This window comes from Chelmon rostratus, chromosome 24 (assembly GCF_017976325.1).
Source record: "Chelmon rostratus isolate fCheRos1 chromosome 24, fCheRos1.pri, whole genome shotgun sequence".
NCBI classification, from domain to species: domain Eukaryota; kingdom Metazoa; phylum Chordata; class Actinopteri; order Chaetodontiformes; family Chaetodontidae; genus Chelmon; species Chelmon rostratus.
This window is the reverse complement of record NC_055681.1, coordinates 2086814-2108791: the sequence shown is the minus strand read 5'-3', so window position 1 is coordinate 2108791 and position 21978 is coordinate 2086814. Positions and strand designations below refer to the sequence as shown.

Below are 21978 nucleotides of genomic sequence, written 5' to 3'. Positions count from 1 at the left end.
CTTGTCTTTGGACTGTGTTCACTTGAGCAGAGGTCAAATGTCTTTCATCTCAGATAAAATGAAGCAGACTAAAGAATAAACTCTCCTCAGTGTTAACAACGTTAAGAGAACATGCTGCAGGTGACCTACCTTTGCACCTTTTTCTGCCTGAAAGAAGAAACAAGAAGAACAGGATGTATTTTATGCAGCTGAATACACAGTCATACACACACACACACACACACACACACACACACACACAGAGACTGATCTCCTACCTGTCCTCCACCCTGAGAGGAGAAACCAGAGCCAGAGCTGGAGCCCGACTCTCCCTTTGGTCCTGCGGGGCCGATGTCCCCCTTTGAGCCTTTCTCTCCTCTGTCGCCTTTCTCACCTTTAGCACCGCCGGGACCTGAAGGGCCTGTCGCATGAAATCAGTTGGGGTTTGAGTCACGCTGCGCTTCAATGCATCATGCAGAGGATACTCATGTAAATGCATTAGTAAAATAGGGTCGTTAATTAACATTTTTTGTGAAGACCTAACTTTAATGTAGTGTTCGAAGTTGCAGATCGTTATATGAGCTTTCTGATAATCAAGCCAAATGAGAGTAAAGAAACTAAATAAAAATGTATGTTTTTACTAAATAAAACTTCATCACACTGATACAGTTCAAAAAGGTAGAAAAGCACCAAAAGCAAAAACCCAAACAAGTCTGTGATGACGGAAACTGATTTTCTGTGGATCCATTTTCTCTCAGCAGTCTGACGCCACCTAGTGGACACATTTAGATCAACATCTTGTACAACTGCACATCTATGTTCACACATTTTTCTTTGTTTTGTATAGTTTTCATTGATTAACTAACAACTAGCTGGTCCAACAAGTGTCCACGTTTAGCTTTACCTGTACTGCTGCTCCTGACTCATAAGAACCCCTCTGTTCAGTCCCCCAAACCTTTATTTCTTCAGGGATTCATGGAAGTTTTGTGACACTTAAAATGCTATCAAACTATCACATGCTGAGGTACAAAGACGAGATTTTTCTTTAAATGTACATCCAGTATCAGGTTATCTTAGTTTAGGACATATAAGAAGAATATCAGATGAAATAAAGAAGGTTCTAAAGATAGATTTTGACATGGGGGCCTCAAAACCAAGCAGGACTTATATTAAGGCTCCAGTAATGTTAGATGATGAGCTCCAGCTTGCACTGAAGCCTCTTGAAGAACAATTCACACTGAATAATTTGGAACATCCACTGATTGTAAAGGACCTCCGACAGGATGACCGTGTTGATCCGGGCATAATCCTGGTCTTAATCTGCACTTCTGTTTGCCCCCGGCGACCCACCTCTTAAACCTGACATCCAAAGTCAACACAAACACAACCACTGGCAGCATGAGGCCCGCAAGTGTTGGCTTGCAGAGCGGGGAATGTGTTGCTGTGTCAACGCCTGCGTGAACACGTGATGGAAGAAGAAACTGGTCCTAGTTTCAGAACTGCTAATCTGTTAATGCGGGTCTTTAAAGGAGATTTTAAAACCTAAAGTGAATTTCCTTCTTTTTTTAATGAGCCACTTGTTAAATGCTGAACATTAAGAAAAATGCTGCAATTCTTTAAACATCCACCTGGGGGAGCTACAGAGTTTGAAATCACACAAACATGCTGAAACCCTGCAGACACTTTCAGGTCCAGACAAGAACCTTTAGGCACATATTTCTGGATAAAGGCACAGCGATGCTGCAAGACGTTTCTTTGGCATTGGCTGCTGCATGATTAAAAACTTCCACGACACTTTTTTTCTGCTGTGTGTTTACTGTGCTGGGCGTCATGGCAGCCACACACTGAGCGTTTGGGGTCGTCAGTGATTCCACTGAGCTTTCACCTGTTTCTCTGAGTCTGGATCCTTGTGAGGTGATCAGAGGTGGTTCAGGTACTGGCCGGAGGGAGGCAGGCGTGGTCTGGAAGTAGGATAGAAGGCACCTTATCAGTTTTCACTGATTTATTTCTACATTCTGAACAGTATTTTTGCAAAGAAGCTGCTAATAGCTCAATATTGAACACAAACGGCGTCTTTACACATGAGTAAATAACTTAAACTTCTTGTATCTGGACTTTGAGTTCTGCAGCTAACTGAAAAGCTGCAGCATCACAACATGATGTTGACAGCATTTACACTTTTGCACCGCAGTCTTCATTAACCAGGCTAATCCAGGCTAACGTTACATGAGGTAAGCATGCACCTTGGCAGTGGATTAAAGGACAGAAGTCTCAAGTTATGTGTGTTGGAATGATTACAGCACCTGCCGCCTGATTGAAGACATCAAACGACTGCAAGGACTCGTGTTGATCGTGTCTTTAACTGACCTTCACGGTGTGTCCCGTCTGTCTCCTGTCGCCGTCACCGCTGCCGAAGTCGCCAGAGGCCTGCGAGACGGAGAGACGAAGACGTTACGCAAAAGCAATCAGACGCTTTGACCGAAACGCCGAAAAAAGGAAACACTCACGGCGTCAGAGTCGTCCTCGTCGTCACACAGACGCTCGGCTGCCCGGGGGTTTCCCACCACTCTCAGCTCTGCAATCTCACCCTGAAAACACACCAACACACACACGCTGAAGGCATTCACTTCACACTCATTGTTTGCACTCAGTCGTGACATTAGCTTCCTCTGAAATCTCCAAAGAGATGTAAAATCTTAGAGAAATGACTCATGCAGAGCAGAGTATTGTGCCACTCTGCCTTCGTCGTACAACCCTTTTCACCCCTCTAACAGGGGCTGTATTCTGGCTTTTCAACATCACACACACAGTTTGAACTTTACGACGCTTGACGGGTGAGGATCTTGCGCCTCAGAGAGCAGTTTGTGCCCTTGAAAAGGTTTTGTTTTAGGATGTTTTTGTCAGAAAAAGCCCTGAGATGCAGCTCAGAATCACAGCAACGTTTAGACATTCATTCACATCAGTTTCTCCACTTCTGAAGCCACATGACTGTCACATGACCTAAAAGGTCAGAGGTCAGACATGAGAGGAGTCAAGCAATAGATTTACAATGACGAGGAGGGTTAAGTGCGACCCAAACCTGCCGGGAGGTGTCACAGGGAGACTTTTAAGATGGATTTGACCCAACAAAGAGGTCAGACCTCCACACACCTGCTCCGTCAGCGCACAGTGTGTTACTCCGACTCAGGTCCCGGGGGTCACATCTGGGGGAGGATACATTTCTGGGTCTCTGTCAGAGACGTGATGAGCAAACATCTCTTCAGCACTTGAGCATTTCCTCTGCTGGAGTTTATGGTTAGAAGATTGACTTCTCTTCCAAATGCTGGAGCTTAAAATAAAAGCGTTGTGAAATACAGATGATAGGGTCTGTAAAAGCGATCGTTCTGCGCAGCAGATGCAGGAGAAATGACACAGCAGACATTTGTAGACGGCTTGTAGACTTCATTTTTATGCTTTGCTATATTTTTCACATTGTGCTCTACTGTTGTAATGAATTTTGAACTCATTATTTCTTGCAAATTTTTCACCACTGAGGAGTTTTTCTGATATTTTAGGACGTTTTTAGTCAACTCATTGTCTGTACTAGGTATTATTTTATGACTTTAATACTTTTCCAATGCAGGACGAGGCTGTTTAGCAGAGAGTGAAGGCTCTGTGAGTGCAGCTTGTGTTCAGGTCTTCATTATCCTCTGAGATTTTTAGAAGTTTAGATCTTAAGCAATGATCTAAACCTTAAAAATAACAATTTCATTTAGTTTTCTTCACAGAAACGAATGAAAACAGGCCTCAAGTGGGGGTCGGGACCCTCAGGTTTGGAGCCGGTGATTTGGAGGATGCAAGGACAGTTTGAAAGACTTAGTGGAAATGTTTTTCTGAGGATCAGTCTCCACGTTGTTTCACTCAAGCTGTGCTGCACACATTCCTACTGCTGGTTTCACCATATTCCACTGATTGACAGTCAGTGTTGGTGACACCCAAAGAAGTGCAGCAATTCACCCGCAAAGGCACTGAAGGAGAAGTAAACACGCACGAGTGGAGCATTCAGTCGATCATTTGTGATCTGTGGATGGAAATCTGATCAGTGAAAATCATTCTCCCCTTGACAGATGGAAAAAGTGAAGGAGTATTCTGATATTTTAAAGGTAAAAGTACCCTAAATGTGTCGTATGTGTCCATTTCAAACATTACCTGGAACTTGTCGGCGTCGGCTCCACCACCTTGACCCACAAAGATCCCCGCCCCCGTGTCGAGCTCCATGGGATCCGGCGAACGCTCAAACTTCACCACCTGCGGCTCGGAGTCGCAGCCCTGGTAGAAGGTCACCTGCTCCTCGAAGACGGACAGCGAGAAGCGAGACCAGGTGTCCACCAGGCTCGGCACGTCAAAGCTGGCCGCCTCGTACGAAGCCTCTGAGTCGGGCTCGGTGTAGAAGAACTGCACCCTCTGGCGGCCGGACCGCACCGCGCTGAGCTTGACGCCGATGTACATGAGCCTCTGAGGCCCGTCGGTGATGGAGAAGAGGACGGAGGCGGCGGGGGTGGAGGGCTTGACGTGGAAGATGAGGGAGAAGTGGCGGAAGAAAGGGTTGGGGACGTGGGCCAGAGCCGGTTGGCCCGACACTGCCGCAGGGGTGAAGGCGTAGGCGACCTCCCCCCTCGGACCATAGGCCCTGGAGATCTCATCCGGTGGAGGGTCGCCGATGAGCTGGATCAAAGAGACGCCGCTCTCTGCTGCAGGAAAGGCAGAGACAAAAGTTTAGAGACGGAAAGTTTATATGATAAAAAAAAAAAACGAAATGTGCTGCCTTCAAGTGCAACTGTAAACACAAATATGGCAAATATGAGCTAGAAAAATCTGCTTTTTCGTAACTTCTGTAGAATTATTTAGAGTTTCCTGAACAAAATCACCTACCTCCAAAAAACTACTTTCAATATAAGACGTATTTTCTTACTATTTCCCCCAAAAATCTGAAGTATATGTGTAAAAAGCTGAATTTATGCACTTGAAGGCAGCAAAAGAGTCAATCTGAAGCACAGAAATGATCAGCAAATCACAAGTTCTTTGGAAAGGAAAACTTAATTTTCAGTGGTTCAGAGCATAACAAACCATCCAGAATGATTTACCAGTGTACAGAAAGATAATGCAGCTCTCCAGGAGCGACCACATGTCTCTTATTATGCTTAAATTAAGTCCTTTCCTCTGACTGAAGAATGCTTTTAGAGGTCTCAAGACAAAATAAAGGTTAGGGCGTGCTGAAACTGCAGGAAGTGAAGAAAAATGAGATGAGACTCAACTCAGCCGTGTCGAGCGCCTCTGGAACAACAAACCCTAAACCACAGTGGCCCCGCGGGTCAAACAGGAAACCACAGTGGGATTTAAAGGGGAAAGAGAGCTTGTTGGGTCACTGAACGGTGTCCTGGAGGAGGCAGTGACTTACAATTTCTGTCACTGTTCAAACCCGACAATCGTGCACAAAACACGTGTCAGGTGTGCAGAGGTCAGAAAGTCATCCTCCATGTTTGTGTGGCGGCCTGCGTAAACCGGCTGAGTGCTTTAACTATTGTTGACTTCCAGCTTCTACTTTTATGCTACGCTATCTGTGGGACTGCTGATATTTCAGTTCCCATAGATACAAATATCCCAAAGGGAAATGAGCAGCAGCTTCCAGTCCAACGATTACATTCTCATAACTCGGCATCACAGGGGAGAAACGTTCTGGCCTGGCAGACACTTCCACTCAGCGCTCTCCTGAGGACCAACTGTCCTCCCCCATTCATGACTGACAGCTACAATCTGTGCATTAAAGGCTAAAGGGTCACAGAGGTCAGCGGCCGCGGGGGTTTCCTGAGGTTTCTAAATGATGTGAACGTATCACATAGAGCTTGTTACGTGTTCAGTCAAAGGAAAATAGAAGTCTGACAAAGACCAGCTTGCACTTAACAGGGAGATGCCTGCAAAATTAAAACACAACATTTGCATGTTTTTGCATTTGCACATTTGCAAATATATATATATAAAACAAAAGATTTACCAAAGGAAGCAAAGGGTGAGTTTGTAGCCAAGATCATTTTAAAATACTAATTAAAATTATCTATTGACAAGCTCTGTGTTGCAGTGATTAGGCACGGGTGGGATGCTAATGACAGAGCTAACATGCTGATGCTAACATTTACTAGCAGTAAACAAAAAGTACAGCTGAGGCTGATGGACTGTCTTAGGATTTGCAGGTAATTGGTCATAAATCTAAGTGCTGGATAAACCTGCGTTGCCTTTGTGAACAATTAAAACAACTTTTTGCTTAAATTAAATGTTGCCATTCTGCAAGATATTGTATTGGACACAACGGCACATTGATCAAGTTAGCCATAAAACAAGAAAAGTGTTGTGAAATTTCCACTGTGATGTTGTTTTTAGCATTAGCTGCTATCATGAAAACCCCTTTTCACCCTTACACTTACTTTAAAGGATCAAGTTATTGTTTCGACAGGACACAGGCTGCTAACTGTGTCTGTAAAGCCTCACTCAGGAGTGTTTGCACACCTTTCCACCTGCTCAGAGGAAAGTCACATTATGTCAACCAACACTCTGCAATGGGAAGTTATTTATGAGACGACCGGCTCATAACTAACTGCACATCTGCAGTTATCCTCAACACATGTTCGCACACACACCAACAGCTATATGCACAGAGCCCGCTGCATGAATGCTGCTTATGTTGCCTGGACCTGCACAGCAGCCACAGCTAAGCCTGGATCCTGTGGGATTTCACCCGACTGGAGCTCGAGCAGGGCATGCCGGGCGGTCAGCTTCCCACTGCGGGCACCTGCTATTGGTTAATCTCACTGTGACACAGCTGCTGCAGCTGTTGCACACATCAGGTGGGCTGTGTATGCAGAATTCAATTTCTGAAATGATAAACGACATTAAGGAAACTTGGGGATGTGAATTTTTTCTCAAGCCAGGTCCCGTTTCACTTCATACATTCACATCTGGAAGCTGTCCAGTCCGACCACAGCTCTCCCACTAACCAGCCCCTTCAGCCAGTAATAGTTAAGGCTCCCATGAACAAGAGCATTTCCTGCCAACTGTTCTTTCATACCAGTAACTCTGTGGCTACAGGACCATTATATAACAATTACACACACTTTTCTGATTCTCCTCATCACAGTTTAAATCTGAGTCTCAGGCTCTGAATGCATTCATGCTTTTCCTGTGAACCAAAATGCAAAACAAGATGATTAACAGGAGAGGAAGTAGAAAACGCAAGAGTTTCTTCTTAATTTCTGGATAATTAAAAATGTAAATTAACAAAAAGACCAGCTTTACTTTTATTAGTCAATCAGCTGATGTGTTGATTAAAGGGTCAAAACATCACTGAACATCAGCACAGTAGGAATATTCAACCTATCTCAGTGTGTGTGTTACGATGGATCTATGGATCTCTGTCAAGTGCAGCCAGCAACCTGTTAGCTTAGCTTAGCACAAAGACTGGAAACTGGGGGAAACAGCTAGCCTGACTCCGTCTGAAGGTGATAAAATCTGCAATCAGCAGCTCTTTGCAACACATCCTCATACCAAAACAAGAGAAAAGATAATTTTCCAATGATCAATCTTCTCCTCTAACTCCCTGCAAGAATAAGCGTGTTTCAACCTGCCCATGTGACCAGCTCACCTGTACATTATTCATGTTGTTGCAATAAAGCCCCTTTTCCCAACCAGCTAAGCTGAAAAGTGTTCTTTGCCAGAAAAATAAACATCATTACGAGTAACTCTCCTGTTTGTTGTCTTGTGATCCTTCTTGTGGAGGAAAAAACAATAAATTCAGAGCGTGAGACCGAGACTGCAGCTCTGGTCCAGAAAATAGAAAGATGTGTGTTGTTATATAACTGCCTTGCAACCACAATGATGGTGGTATGAAATTATAGTCGCTGATGGTCCTGAGAGCCTTGACTGGTACTGGCTGAACTGGTGGGAGAGCTGTGGTTGGACTGGAGCTTTTCCTTTCAGCTTCATCACTGATGATGTTATCTCACTTACACATTCTTAAAATGTAGCTGGGTACGTTTAATGTTTGCACCCCGTCCTCAAACGTTAGGTCTGGAGCTGTTTTGCATGGTTTGGATCAGATCTCTTATTTCTAATTAGGCAAAAATGCTGCATCTTATATTTCTTATTGAACATGATGACCACCAAAAGTGACCATTTAAATCTTACTTTAATCCAGTAATCAGCTGTTTCTTTGACTTGGCCGCTCTCCAGAGCACAGATGGAAGCCTGCATGACACCCAAATGTGAGAACTTTGCCTCTGAAACTGTCATCATGTTAACCCAGATGTCCGCTCATGGCGTCTGCCTCCCTCCCCTCTCCATGCCAACAGGAGCCATTGTGTGGACGAACAACATACAGCTATGTCTCACAGCCCAGAAGGCGTCGGCAAACAGAAAGTGACCTCATGCATTCTGTTACAGAGGATTACTGAACAGCCATGTCTGTATTTTCCAACATTTAACCACAGAGATGCCTGTTTCACTGTGTGAAGAGAAGAGATGGACAGATGGACAGACGGAGGAAGGAAATGCGTGTCAGATGTCCATGGGAAAGTGGACCATGAGGGACTCTTAAGAGGATGAAGCACACAGACAGACTCAGTCCCAAAAGCCTGCACGGACACGACATGCCAGTTAAAACAGGCTGAAATGTCATCGTGTGACTAATGGACTCCTCCAGAGGTTTAGGAGTGTAAAATGCCTCCACGGGGGCAAGAAAAACTGTTCCCCAGAGGCGAAGAAACAAAGAGAAAACGCATAAAAAAGTTGCATGTAAAACCTGCAGATTTGTATAGATGAGATGCATCAATCTGATACTCCAAATTAACTTGATAAAAAACTGAATCTTTCCCTGGAGGTACAAAAAATGACATTTCCTTTTAAGGCAAGATTTTAAAGTCCCTCCGAGCTTCTCTATTTTTTATTAAGATACACATGTGCATGCGTGCATATCAGTGGCACAACAGTTGCATGTGAAATTGATTTCCAGGAGGCGGGGTGGCGTACTTGTACGGCCACACTGTTCTGGAAAGTGGAGCAGAAACACGTCGAGTGATAACAACAGTGCACCGTACAGGCAACCAGAATACAACGTGCAAAAGTGTTTTTACGAGGCAGAGTCAGCGTTCGACTCCTCAGCAGCCCAAACTTGATGACATACATGCAGAAGCGTCGTGCAAAGGGATTATAACTCCATCCAGATGGCAACAGAACAAAGCTGACAACAAAGGAAATTATAGCATTTCTTGTGCTGGATGAATCTTCGTGTGGTACAAAGAACAAACAGCTCCAGCCTCACTACATACTGTCCCGTCAAACTGGCATTTTATCTCCACATCGTCTGTCCCACATCTGAGCAAGGAAGAATTCCTTTTAAAACCCTTGGAAAAGGCTGCAGCAGTGAGGTTTACTGCTCATACATGACTACATACTGCACATTTATTTAAATCTAATGTCAGCTGCAATACAATTCTTAAAGAGTGGAGTGCACGTCTGCACTCTGAGGCCAAACACATCCACAAAGTGACCCCCCTGCCAATTAGCTTGCAGCATTAACACCTCCAGCTGTAGTTCTGCCCGTTTGGGGCCGAACCAGCTGGCCCGAAAAGCCGGGTGGCATCAGTGGACACTTCAGACGGAGGCTGGGACAGCTGACACGTCTGCAGCCTCCCTCTGCAGACCTTAATCCTGAACGAGCCGAGAGCTGAGAGCAAATTAAAGTTGACTGATGGGGGGGGGGGGGGGGGTTTCCTCCGGGCATCGAGGTTTGAAATAGTTGTTGCATCTTGATCGTTTATCCTCTTTGTGGCTGACTGAACTGATCATTTTGTTTAAGACTGCTGGGTGTTAACGAGCATTTACAGTTGAGGGACGAGCGACAGATAAATAAAGTAGAAGCAGCAGAAGCCAAAAAATACTGATTTTTAGTCTCTAATGTGGGTAAATCCCTCAAAACAATAGTGTCTCCTTAATAAAGACACTTATGCATAGTGGGAAATCTGATTATTTGCCTTTAGATGAGTTACGTTAAAATATAGAGACCGCTGTCATGGCTGTACGCTAAATATGAAGCTATAGCCAGCAGCTAGTTAGCTTATCTTAGCATAAAGACTGAAAACACAGGGAAACACCCTGATACGTGCATGTATGAGAGGCATCTTCTGATCTAACTCTGAAGCAAAAGACTGCTGCTGAGTGCACTGACTTGTCTGCTTTTCACCTTTGCTGCTGTTGCTATGGCTGCAGGAGCCAAAACCAGCAGACCACTGAACTGAAAAAAGGCTAATTTCAGGCAAACAGGAAGGATGGTTAATTAATGATGTTGTAAATTGGCCCAATGTGCAGCTTTAAGCGATTAAAGTGTTTTTGAAGAATCCTGTGTACTGACTGGGAGCCACTTCTCCTGAAAGAGAGGGTATTTCCCCGCTTTCTGTTTCTGCTCATCTTATAATGGTCGGCCAGACACTTGGTTACCACCCATCAAGTGTTACTGGTCCAGAGGGTGGGCGACTGGGCGTGCCCTCTGACCTCTGGCAGAGACTCCGAGCCGCCCAGTCACAAGGCTCCCTTGTTAATCACCTCGACACCGTTGCCCTCTCTCCCAAAGCGAGCACACAATCGCCACACTCTTTCTTCGGAGCGGACCACTTTCCCACCCACAGCCGCCATCATAAATGCCATCCCCAACCCATCCTCCCAACCACAGATGGCCCAATTGTTTTCCCTCGCTGAGACACCGCTCGCCTCTAAATCCACACGCCAGCTGATCAGAAACGATGAAGCAGATAACCCAGGACGAAATGCGTGACTGGCATGCAGGAGTAGGACGTGATGGGAGAAAGAGTGATTCTTGCTCCACCAGCATCTTCCCTGGATCCCCTGATCAAACATACCACCCTTATAAATAACTGAGAGGAGTTAGAATAAAATACATGTTGCTCTGGTCCCTGTTTGCTGAGAAAGACCCTGAACGTCCCATTTCTCCCTCGTCCTTTTATCTTTTCTGTGGGTGATAAATGAAGTAGCCAATGCGGGTGTTTGGGAATTCAAGAACACTGATGTTTCATATCTTGCATGTGCAGCAGCATAATGTAGAAAGTGTGCATTCAGGAGTCCCCTGTAGGATAAAACATGCTCTCATTTAACATACTTATCTGTGTTTTACAGCTTTCCAACTTTGAGCTACGAATGGTTTATGTCTGAGCTTAAGGGTTATCCAAACAAGAGTTTCAGCCACTTAAACCTGAAACATTTACATTCAATATTCCTGTGGGAAAACGTTTGATAAATATGGTTTCATGTAGCAAAGTTAACCCCTGAGAGAGGAGTCAAAACAGCAACAACCCTCCCCTGATGAGGACTCCATGCTGCACAATTTATGAAGCCACTAAAAGGCTGGACATGGGCCTCTGGAGCATTTCCTGTCTTGACGTTTTATACTCAGGGAACGGCTGACTCAATCTAGGAAGTCATGTGTTAATGTGTTTGTTGCAACCAGAATGGACTTGGGTGCACATAATCATTAAAGAAGTGGAGGATTTTGTGAAGCATTGGTACCAAAAGCTGCAACGAAGGGAGAGTCTTGAAAGAACCTGGAACGTTGCTGTTGCTGACCATTGCTGACTTATCACACAAAAACGGTGCTTTTGCAGATGCAGTTCTGCACTGTGCAGATGAGACATTCACATGAAAGTGGCATGCAGCCTGGGACAGTGAGGTGAACTCAGGTGTTGCGTCATGCGTTCGTGCGGAAAACAACCTCATCTGGGCATCTGCAAAGACCGTACCGCTCGTTTTGCATGTTTCATCCCATTATGTGCACATTGTTTATACTTTATATTGTCAGCGGCCATTTTCAACCTTCCAGGCATCAGTTAGCTCAGTGCATCTACTGATGTCAGCATGTTTTGAAATTCAACCTGCAGAGACTTGAAACATGCCTGAATTTAGGCATTCACCACAGTCGACATCATGTCTACTCTTATTTTATCTGTTCACTCTGTTTATCTAATCAGTCTGCACACACAAATGCAACAAAAAAGTCACAACAATAAAAGCAGACATGGCGTTCGCTGCAATGGATACCAGAAAGGGGTCTTCTGCAGAACTATTGCAAAGGCATGAAGTCTGATAAATGACCTCAGGTGACATCACTTGACTTCAAGTTTGAAAATAAAGTAAATCTGTCAATGTTGAATTGAGGACAAGTGAGATCTCAGGCTCCTCATCTGAATCTCAGACTGAACTGTCAGCAGTTGGGTTGCATTGTGGGTAATGTAGGCACCAGGTTTTAACAAGGAAGGAGAATTTGTGGAATAAAAAAGATTTCTGGTTCAGCTGCACTGATTTTCTAATTCCTGTGCAATACTAAATCAGTGAAGTCCTCGTAACTCAAGTCCCTGCAGGTTGATTTTCTACCAGTTGTGAAATAAATGTGCTAATGGTTGTCTGGTAGGGGTTAAAAAAATGCAATTTAAACATGTAAAACACAACAGCGTGGTTTGAAAATGGGTCAGCTGCAATGTAAAGCACTTGCGATTGCAATAAAAATGGCCAAAACATGCAAAAATCCAATCGTTAGATGGTTCCCAAAACACGTGTGTTACCGAAACAAACACCGCACAAACACACACAGACTAATGCTTGAACATCGACAAACACCGGGTTCAAAATGTATCACCAAGCCGGATACATTCTAACCCGCCGGGGTTACCTTTCCAGTTACTAACTGACACGCACGCCGGACGCCCGGGCTCCTGCGCTCCTTCAGGCAGGAGGCGACACTCCACCGGGAGGCGCCCGTTTTCCAGAGATGCCCAGCAGCTGTCCTGCAGCACCTGGCAGAAGCTGCGACAGGGCAGGTGCAGGGGCGCGGTGGGCGAAGGGCACCTGGGCGCCAGCAGGAGGCAGAGGAACCACTCTGCGCTGTGGTGACATCCCTCCCTCGCGAGCCACGCCCACTCCCGTAGGACCGCACCCACCTCCTCCACAGATGTGTGGTTGAAAAAGTTGGGCAGCGTGAAAAATTTTGGCTGTTTGCCAGAGCAAATGGACCAATCAGAGGGCACGGGGAGACAAGGTGGGTCAGAACCATTGATGCGACTATCAGGGGGGGAAAACGTGGGATCCAAAACACCCTCAACAGTCCCATTGACTTTAAAAACATCACCTACAAACCTGGTTAAATTACTAGGCAGGACTTTATCGCCTTTCAAGACCATCACTGATTCTACATCTGACCCAAGATCAGACACATCTCCTACCCCGATCCCAGACCCCTCCTCCACCCTCTGCCCGCTGAACCTGCTTGTATTACCCATTGTGTTAGGGTTAGCGCTCTCCACCTCCTCTGTCAGGCCTCCGTTAGTAGTCCTGGCGGTCGGGGTCGCGTCCCACGCCTCGACAAACTTACGGATTCCTGTGGCCACGTTGATGATTTCTTCCCCAACCCCGGATAAGTCATCCTCCTCCTCTTCCTTCTTCTTCATGGCATTCGCTGTCGTGGTGGCACCTGATGTTCCTGCTGCCGTGGTGACTCCTGTAGTTTCTTTTGGCGTGGTGGCACCAGTAATTTCGTTTGGCGTGGTGGCATTTGTCGTTCCTGTTGTTGTGGTGGCCCCTGATGTTCCTGTTGTCATGGTGGCACCTGTAGCTTCTGTTGTCATGGTGGCACCTGAGATTCCTGTTGTCAAGGTGGCACCGGATGTTCCTGTTATCGAGGTGACACCTGTCATTCCTGTTGCCGTGGTGGCATTACTCATTTCTGTTGCCATGATGGCATTCGTCGTTCCCGCCTCCACTGGACCCTCTGTGGTTGTTTCTTGATTTGAGAACCATAACCAGGCCTCCAAGTTCCCAACGCAGAGAACCAGGAGAAGCAACCAAGTCTGGATCCTGAACATGCTGCTGGCTCCTGCTCCTCCAAGCGTCTCAGCCTGCAGCGGCACTCGACACAGTGCTCTCACTGTTTCTCCAAGCGCCACCTGTCAGCCAGCCGGTCAACAGTTAAGTCCAAGCTGTTCAAGGGCCACTGAGCATCCACTGAATGAAAACAGAGACATAAAAACTGCTCTCACTCAGAGACCCTCCCTCTAGATCTCCCAGTGCATGGCTGCTGCAACCTCATGAAAAAGCACTTCCACGGGCAGGGGGAGACCCGAGCGAGGAGGCAGGCTCGCTGCTCTGATGATGGAAGTCATTGGTTACTCAGAGTTGCCCCAACACACACTAAAACTCCTCCCCTGTGCGAGCTGATGAGTGGGTCCCCTAAGACATTTTCTTCAGCATGAAGAAAAAGCATGCAAGCGTTGTTGTCTTACCACAACGACACACCCGTCCTGCACCGAAATAACCAAAGCTTTTATATATATATAAAGGCCATAATAAACCGGTTTGTGCTCAGTGTCCGAAAGCTGTCATGCACATCAAAATAAATCTCAGGTTCAGAAGAGCAAAATGCTAAACTGCAGCCTGCTAAGAAGCAGACTGCAGGTTTTTATTTCAGAGAGGCAGCAGCACCACAGACCAGCGTTCCAGCAACTTCACATCCGAGCATCTTTTTGCATTTCCTCTTGTGCAACTGCTAATAAAACAAGATAAAATCTATTTAAGAGACAGACTGGGAAGTATATTTTGGAACATTTGAAATTGCTAGGCTAGCTGTTTCCCCCTGCTTCCAGTCTTTATGCTAAGCTAAGCTAACCTGTTGCCGGCTGTAGCTTCATATTCACTGTGGTGTGTGAGAGTGGTGTCAATCGTCTCATCTAACTCTTGGCAAGAAAGTGCACAAGAATCAGCCGTTAAAAATCGCTTTTCATTGATGTTTTTGTTTCCTCCCTCGCAGCGTGGGACGAAGGAGGGAGCAAACCTTCAGAAAAATAATCATCAGTTTTCAAGTTTGAAATCCCTCACAGAGGACGGTTCTCTTCTTTCATATCATTATGTTTCCCAGCAGCAGTCACCGCTCCAAAATGACTAACATGCAAGCAATGTGGCTTTTTTTTCTTAATGATCCCTTCATTTTTGGAATAAAACCATCAGGAATGTTTTCAGAAACGGAGCTTCACACGAAAACCAAACAGCCGTCACAGATAGACCGAGCCAGACATGAGCGGGAAGAGAAAGGCTGTGGTTCACTACCTGGAGGTCACCAGAGGTCGCACGATGATCTGAAGGGATGACAGTCCAGTAAATAAACTAAACTATGAGTATTATATAGGCTTTGGTGGCTAAAAGTTACCTGAGACGCGGGTTAACAGCTGCATGTGGCTTCACATTCATTCAAGGCACTAAAATAATGGACACAGCAGCTGACGGGCTAAGACGGCCATGTGGGAGAGCTAATGGCAGCACTCTTTCAAACAACAAGAAAAAGGAAAAGAGGCTTTAGAACAAACGTGGTGTTCAGTTACACAATCCCGACGTGTCGGTGGGAGTTACGGGCTTCTTCACAGACAGTGTGCAACGACAAACTCAGCTTTCTGGTAGTTTGCATATATTCTGATGAACAGCAGCAGCAGCAGTGGTGACTGACGGACAGCAGCTGAGAGAGAGAGGCCGCCGGGGAGGGCGTATCTGATTGGATCGATGTCTTGAGCTCCGGTCCCGGGGGAGCCACTCCATTGCCTCATCGGAGAAAATCCTCGGAAAATCTACCACTTCCAGGTTCTCACAGATGGGCGACAAGAGAAGGGAGGGGACGTACCCCTGTTCTCCCAGGCCGCCGCCTCCTCCACACGGCCCCGTGTACCCCCATCGTCCAGCTACCCGCCTCATCTGCCAAGCTAGGACGTCCAGCTGTTCCACATTCCAGCCCTCAGACCTCCCACGCCCACGCTGCATTACATTTGGAGGACTGGAAACTGCCGCATCTTCATAATTTCCCCATTCATACAACACGGCTACTGCTGTCAGCGTATGTGCTAAATGCATTCTGCTGGACCCAGCAGGAGCGAGAGAAAACGAGAAATACTCCTCAGCTGGAGAAACAGACTGGAAGCTGTGGGGAGGGAAAGCCAGCTGTCACAGATGAAGAGTTTTGGCTCTGAGGGCTGCAAAGACAAAATAAGTGCATCAGCTTTTCTTTAAAGCTTCTGAACAGAAGAAAGTTCAACTTTTTAAGATGTTCACACTTTACTTTTCTTCAAGTTTATTATCTTTCTCATATGTGTGACAGATTAGCAAAGCATTAAATAGCTCCTGTTTGCAGCCCAAAGAATCTGCACAAATCATAACGCCTCACATGCACAACTAACACATGAGTAACGATGATTTAAGGCAGCTAATGTGCAAATCACCAATTCCTGTTACTCAACATTAAGAAATGATCAGATCCATCACTCAGATTGTTCATAAATTAAATTATAAGTCAGTCTGAGCTGTTTATCCGGCAGCAGGTTAATTAATCATGATACAATATGTAAATTTAATGAGCTTGAGAGAGGCTGGAAGGCACATTGTTGAACTTTTGAAAGAGCTAGGCTAGCTGTTTCCCCCTGCTTCCAGTCTTTATGCTAAGCTAAGATGTCCACTGCTAAAACAGCACAGAACAGGTAGATTTTTTTCATACAGAGAGGCTGAAAATGCTCTTGTAAATTGGATTTTTCCACATAAAACACTGAAAAACACACTAAATTGAACCGTTTCACATGTTTTTAAAGCTCATTTACACTTTCACAAAGGGACCGATTGCGACCACAGTGGATTCTGCAACTACTTTTGGATGCATGGGGGCAAAATCCTGTTGAAGATGATCGTACCTGATCTGATCGACTTTTAAAAAAGTGGAGGTTATGAGGCAAAAACTGGCAAAATCTGAGAACAATGAGCCTTCGCTGTCTTCTGCCAGATGAAAACAGTACAGCAGGAAGCACGGAAATCCCACCGACAAGGAATAAAACAAAAGCTTATGCCATCTTGCAGTAATTACCAAAAGCAATTACAGAGACTTCCTGCTTAGTTTAAGTTCTTTGTTTTTTGCCTGTGCTGATTATGCCATGAGATTTCTTTCTTTCCTCCTCAACAGAATAAAAAGCATCACATGCATCAGAAACTGGTAGTTTATGAAGTATCTTTAGAAAAATGTTGATATTTCTGACCTGAAAAAGCATAATTCTTCTGACCTGACATGCAAATTCAGATAAAACACACACATCCTCCCAGATGGTGTGTTTGAGTTCAACATACTCATCGATATATCAGCACGAATATCCTGCAGACGCTCACATTCATGTTCACTCCCCGTGTGTTTCCATCACTTTTCATCGCTATCAGCTGACAGCTGCTCTGGCCTGCACAGGGCCACGAGTAGGGCAAGTAAACACACCGCGGCATTATGCCTCAGTGAGTTAGTGAATGTCAGTTCATGAAGGCACCTGGTGCTTTCCACGTGCACTATTCCACACGCTCGCGCTAACATATGCATGCAGATATATACAGTATTTTCCAGCACTACAGCTGCATTAAAGCTCCAGTGGGAACGCAAAGTCTCCTTAAAGAAAATATTTCCTCCTAAAACAGTCAGACATCATCGGTATGTGACTTTTACGACATTTTCCCACTTTCTCCCAACCTGTTTCCTCCACTCTGAGTCCTTAAATCTCCCAGAATGCCTTTTGGCAGCCCTCAGAAAATGTGCATAATCTGACCGTGATGCTTTTATTTTGGAGATGCAGGTAGGCACAGTTTGTTCCCTCTGGACTGAACCAGGCTAGCTGCTTCCCTCTGTTTCCAGCCTTTGTGCTAAGCTAAGCTAACCAGCTGCTGGCTTTAGCTTCATATTTAGCATATTTATTCTTCTCATCGAACTCTTGGCAAGGCAGGGAATGACTGCGTCTCCCAAAATGTCGACTATTTGGTTTAAGGCTACAATTAATCATTACTTTTATTTTTGATTGATTTAGTGTTTTAAGTATTGAATTTATTATCCAGAGCATTTTTAAATATTTTATTAATTGATCAAAAAGTAATTTTCTTTCAAACTCAATTAATCAAATAAAAGCAGGCTCAGTTGAGTTTATCATAATGTCAATACTCTGTATATTGTACTTATTATACCTACACCTATGTACTTGTACTATATGCAGTATACAGTGCAGCATCATAGATGCCGGAGTCGCACTCCTGCACAATCACCTCTTTAATCTCCTATCTTATTTCTTAATTCTGTATCTGCTTCCTGAACTCCTAGCTTGTCTCTGTGTTGCCCTAACATGAACATTTCCCCTCAGGTATCAATAAATCTTCTCATATCTATAGATCATGTGTGTGAAACTATCCGTCAGGCTGTTTCGTAACGCTGTAAGAGCCCAGTATTTTATTGAACTGATTGTTTCTGTGAGATGCGGGTCCTCACAGCTTATGTTCTGGGCCCTGTGAGACCAAAGAGCCCCATTCTTTGCTTTCCAGAAATAACATGAGCTCATCAGCAACTACCACTGAGCAGCAGAGCATGTGTGATTTTACATTAACTGCAGGGTGAGACAGAAACACGATACACCGGTTAAACAGAGACACGACGAAGCTGTAGCAGGCCCCAGCAGGGACGCATTTTCTCTCCTGATCATGGATCTCTAGATTTATTAGATGAATGAGTGCAGGTGAGAAGAGTGAGGGGGGTTAAATGAGGCAAAGGATGTGAAAAAAGAGCTGACAAATGGCTCCAAAGAAGGTGTGTTAACCTTAAAGATGATGGTCTGTGCAGTTACTGTCTGTGTGCAGCAGTTTTGAAGATGAAAATGCAACCAATCACTGTCTGATTATGTCCTGGTGACAGGTGTGAGCTCCGTCCTTCCTCCTCCTCCTCCTCCTCCTCACAGTGTCCGACACAGAATCCCAAATATGGAGATTTGCGTCTATTAAAACATCTTGACGAGAGCTCAAAACTCAGTGTAGCTGGATGCAGGGGGGTGTAAAAGAGTGATTTCACACACACACACACACACACACACACACACACACACACACACACACACAGTCCCCTGACAGTCTGGCAGCTCTGGAGGAATCTGGTTGCCATGATGATTAGTTGAGGTTTGGGAGATTTAGACCCTTCGCTGGTAATTTAGCACAGCTGCAACTTCTACACTCCCCCTTTCTTTTTACCTCTTTCCCATCGCTGACTCGCTCTCTCTCTGTCTCTCTTACACAATTCTGTTCAGCAACACATTGCCACTCACTGTTAAGACCAGTAGTGGAATGTAACTAAGTACATTTACTCAAGTACTGCACTTAAGTACAAATTCAAGGTACTTGCACACCCATTTTATGCAGATTTATACTTCTACTTATATTTCCTGAGCTCAACCAGAAAGATCTACAGCACTAAAATGCAGCAGTTTACTGCAACATGATGACTTTTAATACTTAAAGTGCATTTTGTTGATAATATTTATACACTGTTACTGAAGTGAGGTTTTGATGCTGGACTTTTACTAGCAGTGGAGTATTTTTACTTTGTGGTACTATGTTGACAATTTTGGGATGAACTGGACCACCATGAAATGAGATGCTGCTTCAGATTGGGTGCCATGTCCAGGTGTCCACATACTTTTGGCAAAGCAGTGTGTCCATTCATGTACTCACAGTGCTCCTATCAACCACCAGATGGCAGCAGCGCAGAGGCTGCAGGAGTCAGATGGCTGAAAAGTGAATGTTTCTCACCATTAACTCTTTGATTTCTCCTGCCAGCAGCATTTTCTGAGCTGTGCAAAAGGAAAAGGTCTTTATGACTCTAAACTGTAGCTAACAGCTGACGGTGTTTTCTTACAGCTGGCAATACAACAATGTGTGGATGCATAGAGACAAAATCTGAGACAGAGAAAAAATGATGTGTGTGCCTGAAATCACTAAAAATGGAAAACAATGGGCCTTAATCCAAGTCTGACTGCACATGTGAGGCATTTTCACACATAAACAAAGCACAGAAAACTTTTTTCAAACTCAAAAGGAGCAAAAAAAAAAGCTGCATCTTCCTGCAGAGCTGCCACAGAGGATGTGAGAAGTTTTCAAAGAAGTGCAGAAAGAAATAAAGATATGTCGCCACCTGTTGGTTGAAGTCTGGAGTGCAACAGAGAGACACTAATGCGCAGAAAAAAAGCACCAAATATGTGTTAACATTTGTGTAAATATGATTTAAGGAACATTATCACAAACCTTAAAGATCTCTGCATCGTGCCAGTAAACCACTGACACTCCTCTGATTTCTATCTGCCTGCTTTGCAGTTGTCAAATAGCTCAATTTCACCAAAGCAAAGAGGCAGAAAGTTCCCCGCGGGGCATTTTGGCAGAAGCCCGGCAGGAGTGGACACCCACGACGCTCCTCCCCCGACCCTCGCACCCGGCGGCATGCCGAGGCGGGATTCTGGCCCCGACAAAAGCAGGACATTTTCAGACAAGAGGGTGTGAGCCGGTTCGGTTATGGAGCCTCGAGGCATGATTCACCGAGCAGCGCAGGAGCCTGGAGACAGGATGGTCCTTGTGTGGAGATCTGAATGAGGACATTTGTTGCAGAAAGCGGTGAAGAATAATGGGGCGAGTATGGGGGCTTCTTCTGAATGTGAGGATGCCAAAATAAATGAGAAGTTTTGTTCCAGACGGAGGAGATGAGCACCCCTCTGGTGACGTGACTGACAGCAGGAAAGTGATTTCAGGTGATTTTAGCCCCGTGTTTTTCTCAGCTCTGTCGATCTCACCTGCCAGGCGAGCATTTTTTGAGCCTGAAGAGACGTGACATTCAAGTCGAGGGCAAAGGCCTCGTCATTTGAGGCCTCAGTTTGAATTCCTGCAGCCTGGATATTGTTCTGGAGGGCAGGAACTGTTCATAACCCTGCAAACGCTCACAGTGAGTCATAAACTGTCTCACCCACAACCACAGCGGCTCAGACAGAGCCGCTACTGTACGGCCCATCATCGGAGTCAAACGCTCAAATTATCTCCAGAATATGACGCCGACGCAGAATGAAAGCCGCTCCAGGCTGGATTTTCAACAGGCCGACGCTTCCTGTCACACTCAGGCACAAATGTGCGGTTTTCTCGGCTACATGCTAATCAGGATGGGCTCTCCTGCAGCTTAGATAGCTCTAGCTGACACAAACACACCAGATAAGGAGACAGATTATATTCATACACGCATTTACAGCTTGTCAACATCTGGCTGGAACGAGCATTTCAAACCGTCCTGAATGCAGCTTGGATGCATTTACATTCAGCGCTTTTGAGCTGAGCGGGAAGTGACTGAGAGTGAAATCTCACATTTCCACCTTCCTGCAAAGGAGAAGAGCTTCTGAGGAAGAAGTAAAAACTACGCCTTTAAGACGAGAGAGGAAGAAAGCAGCAGAAAACGCCTGCTGCTGCTGCATCTGTCCACTCTCTCTTCAGACATCTGCACCACCTGAATAACTACTGATGCTTCGCCTCCCACGTTCCTGCAAGTCCTCCGTTAAATCGGGTGACAGAAAGAAAGTTAATCTGCAAATATCTGATAATATATTCATCGTTTCTGTCACTTTTCAAGCAAAAATGTGAAACATTTGCAGGTTCCAGCTTCTTAAATATCTGGATTTTCTTTAGGTTTTGTACTGCTGGACAAAAAAAGCAATTTGAAGACGTCACTATTTGACTAATTGTGGTATCAATTAGCAGATTAATCAATAATGGAAGTAACTGTTAGCTGCTAGCTGCTACATATTGTGCAGTCGAGTCAGAAGTTGATTAAATTTGAAAGAAGTACTCAGGTTGCCAAAGTACTGACATCAAAATATACTTAAAGTACCAGAAGTAAAAGCAATAATCTGCAGAATGGCTCATTTCAGGATCAAATATATTACTATTATTAATGGATTATAATCATTGATGCATGAATGTGTTCCTTCAGCTAGTTAAGGTGGAGCTAGTTAAGGTGGAGCTAATTTAAACATCTTATCTTCACCTATAATCATTATTGTGACTAAAGTT

The 21978-nt window shown here is 45.0% G+C and overlaps 1 protein-coding gene across 6 annotated transcripts in view; it reads right to left on the bottom strand.

The window, feature by feature from the left end:
* Positions 1-21978, bottom strand: part of LOC121627242 (collagen alpha-1(XVIII) chain-like) — a 39372-nt gene that overhangs the window by 11839 nt on the left and 5555 nt on the right. For 3 of the 6 annotated variants that reach the window (XM_041966035.1, XM_041966037.1, XM_041966039.1), the window contains exons 1-7: positions 13343-14086; positions 4168-4709; positions 2487-2567; positions 2347-2406; positions 1865-1940; positions 258-400; positions 130-147 (exon numbers count right to left, since the gene is read on the bottom strand). In XM_041966035.1, the coding sequence (XP_041821969.1) occupies positions 130-147; positions 258-400; positions 1865-1940; positions 2347-2406; positions 2487-2567; positions 4168-4709; positions 13343-13928 (1506 nt within the window). In that variant the 5' untranslated portion in view covers positions 13929-14086. Of the gene's footprint in view, positions 1-129; positions 148-257; positions 401-1864; positions 1941-2346; positions 2407-2486; positions 2568-4167; positions 4710-13342; positions 14088-21978 lie in introns of those variants that run through there. The other 3 variants (XM_041966036.1, XM_041966040.1, XM_041966041.1) reach the window with 3 other exon arrangements.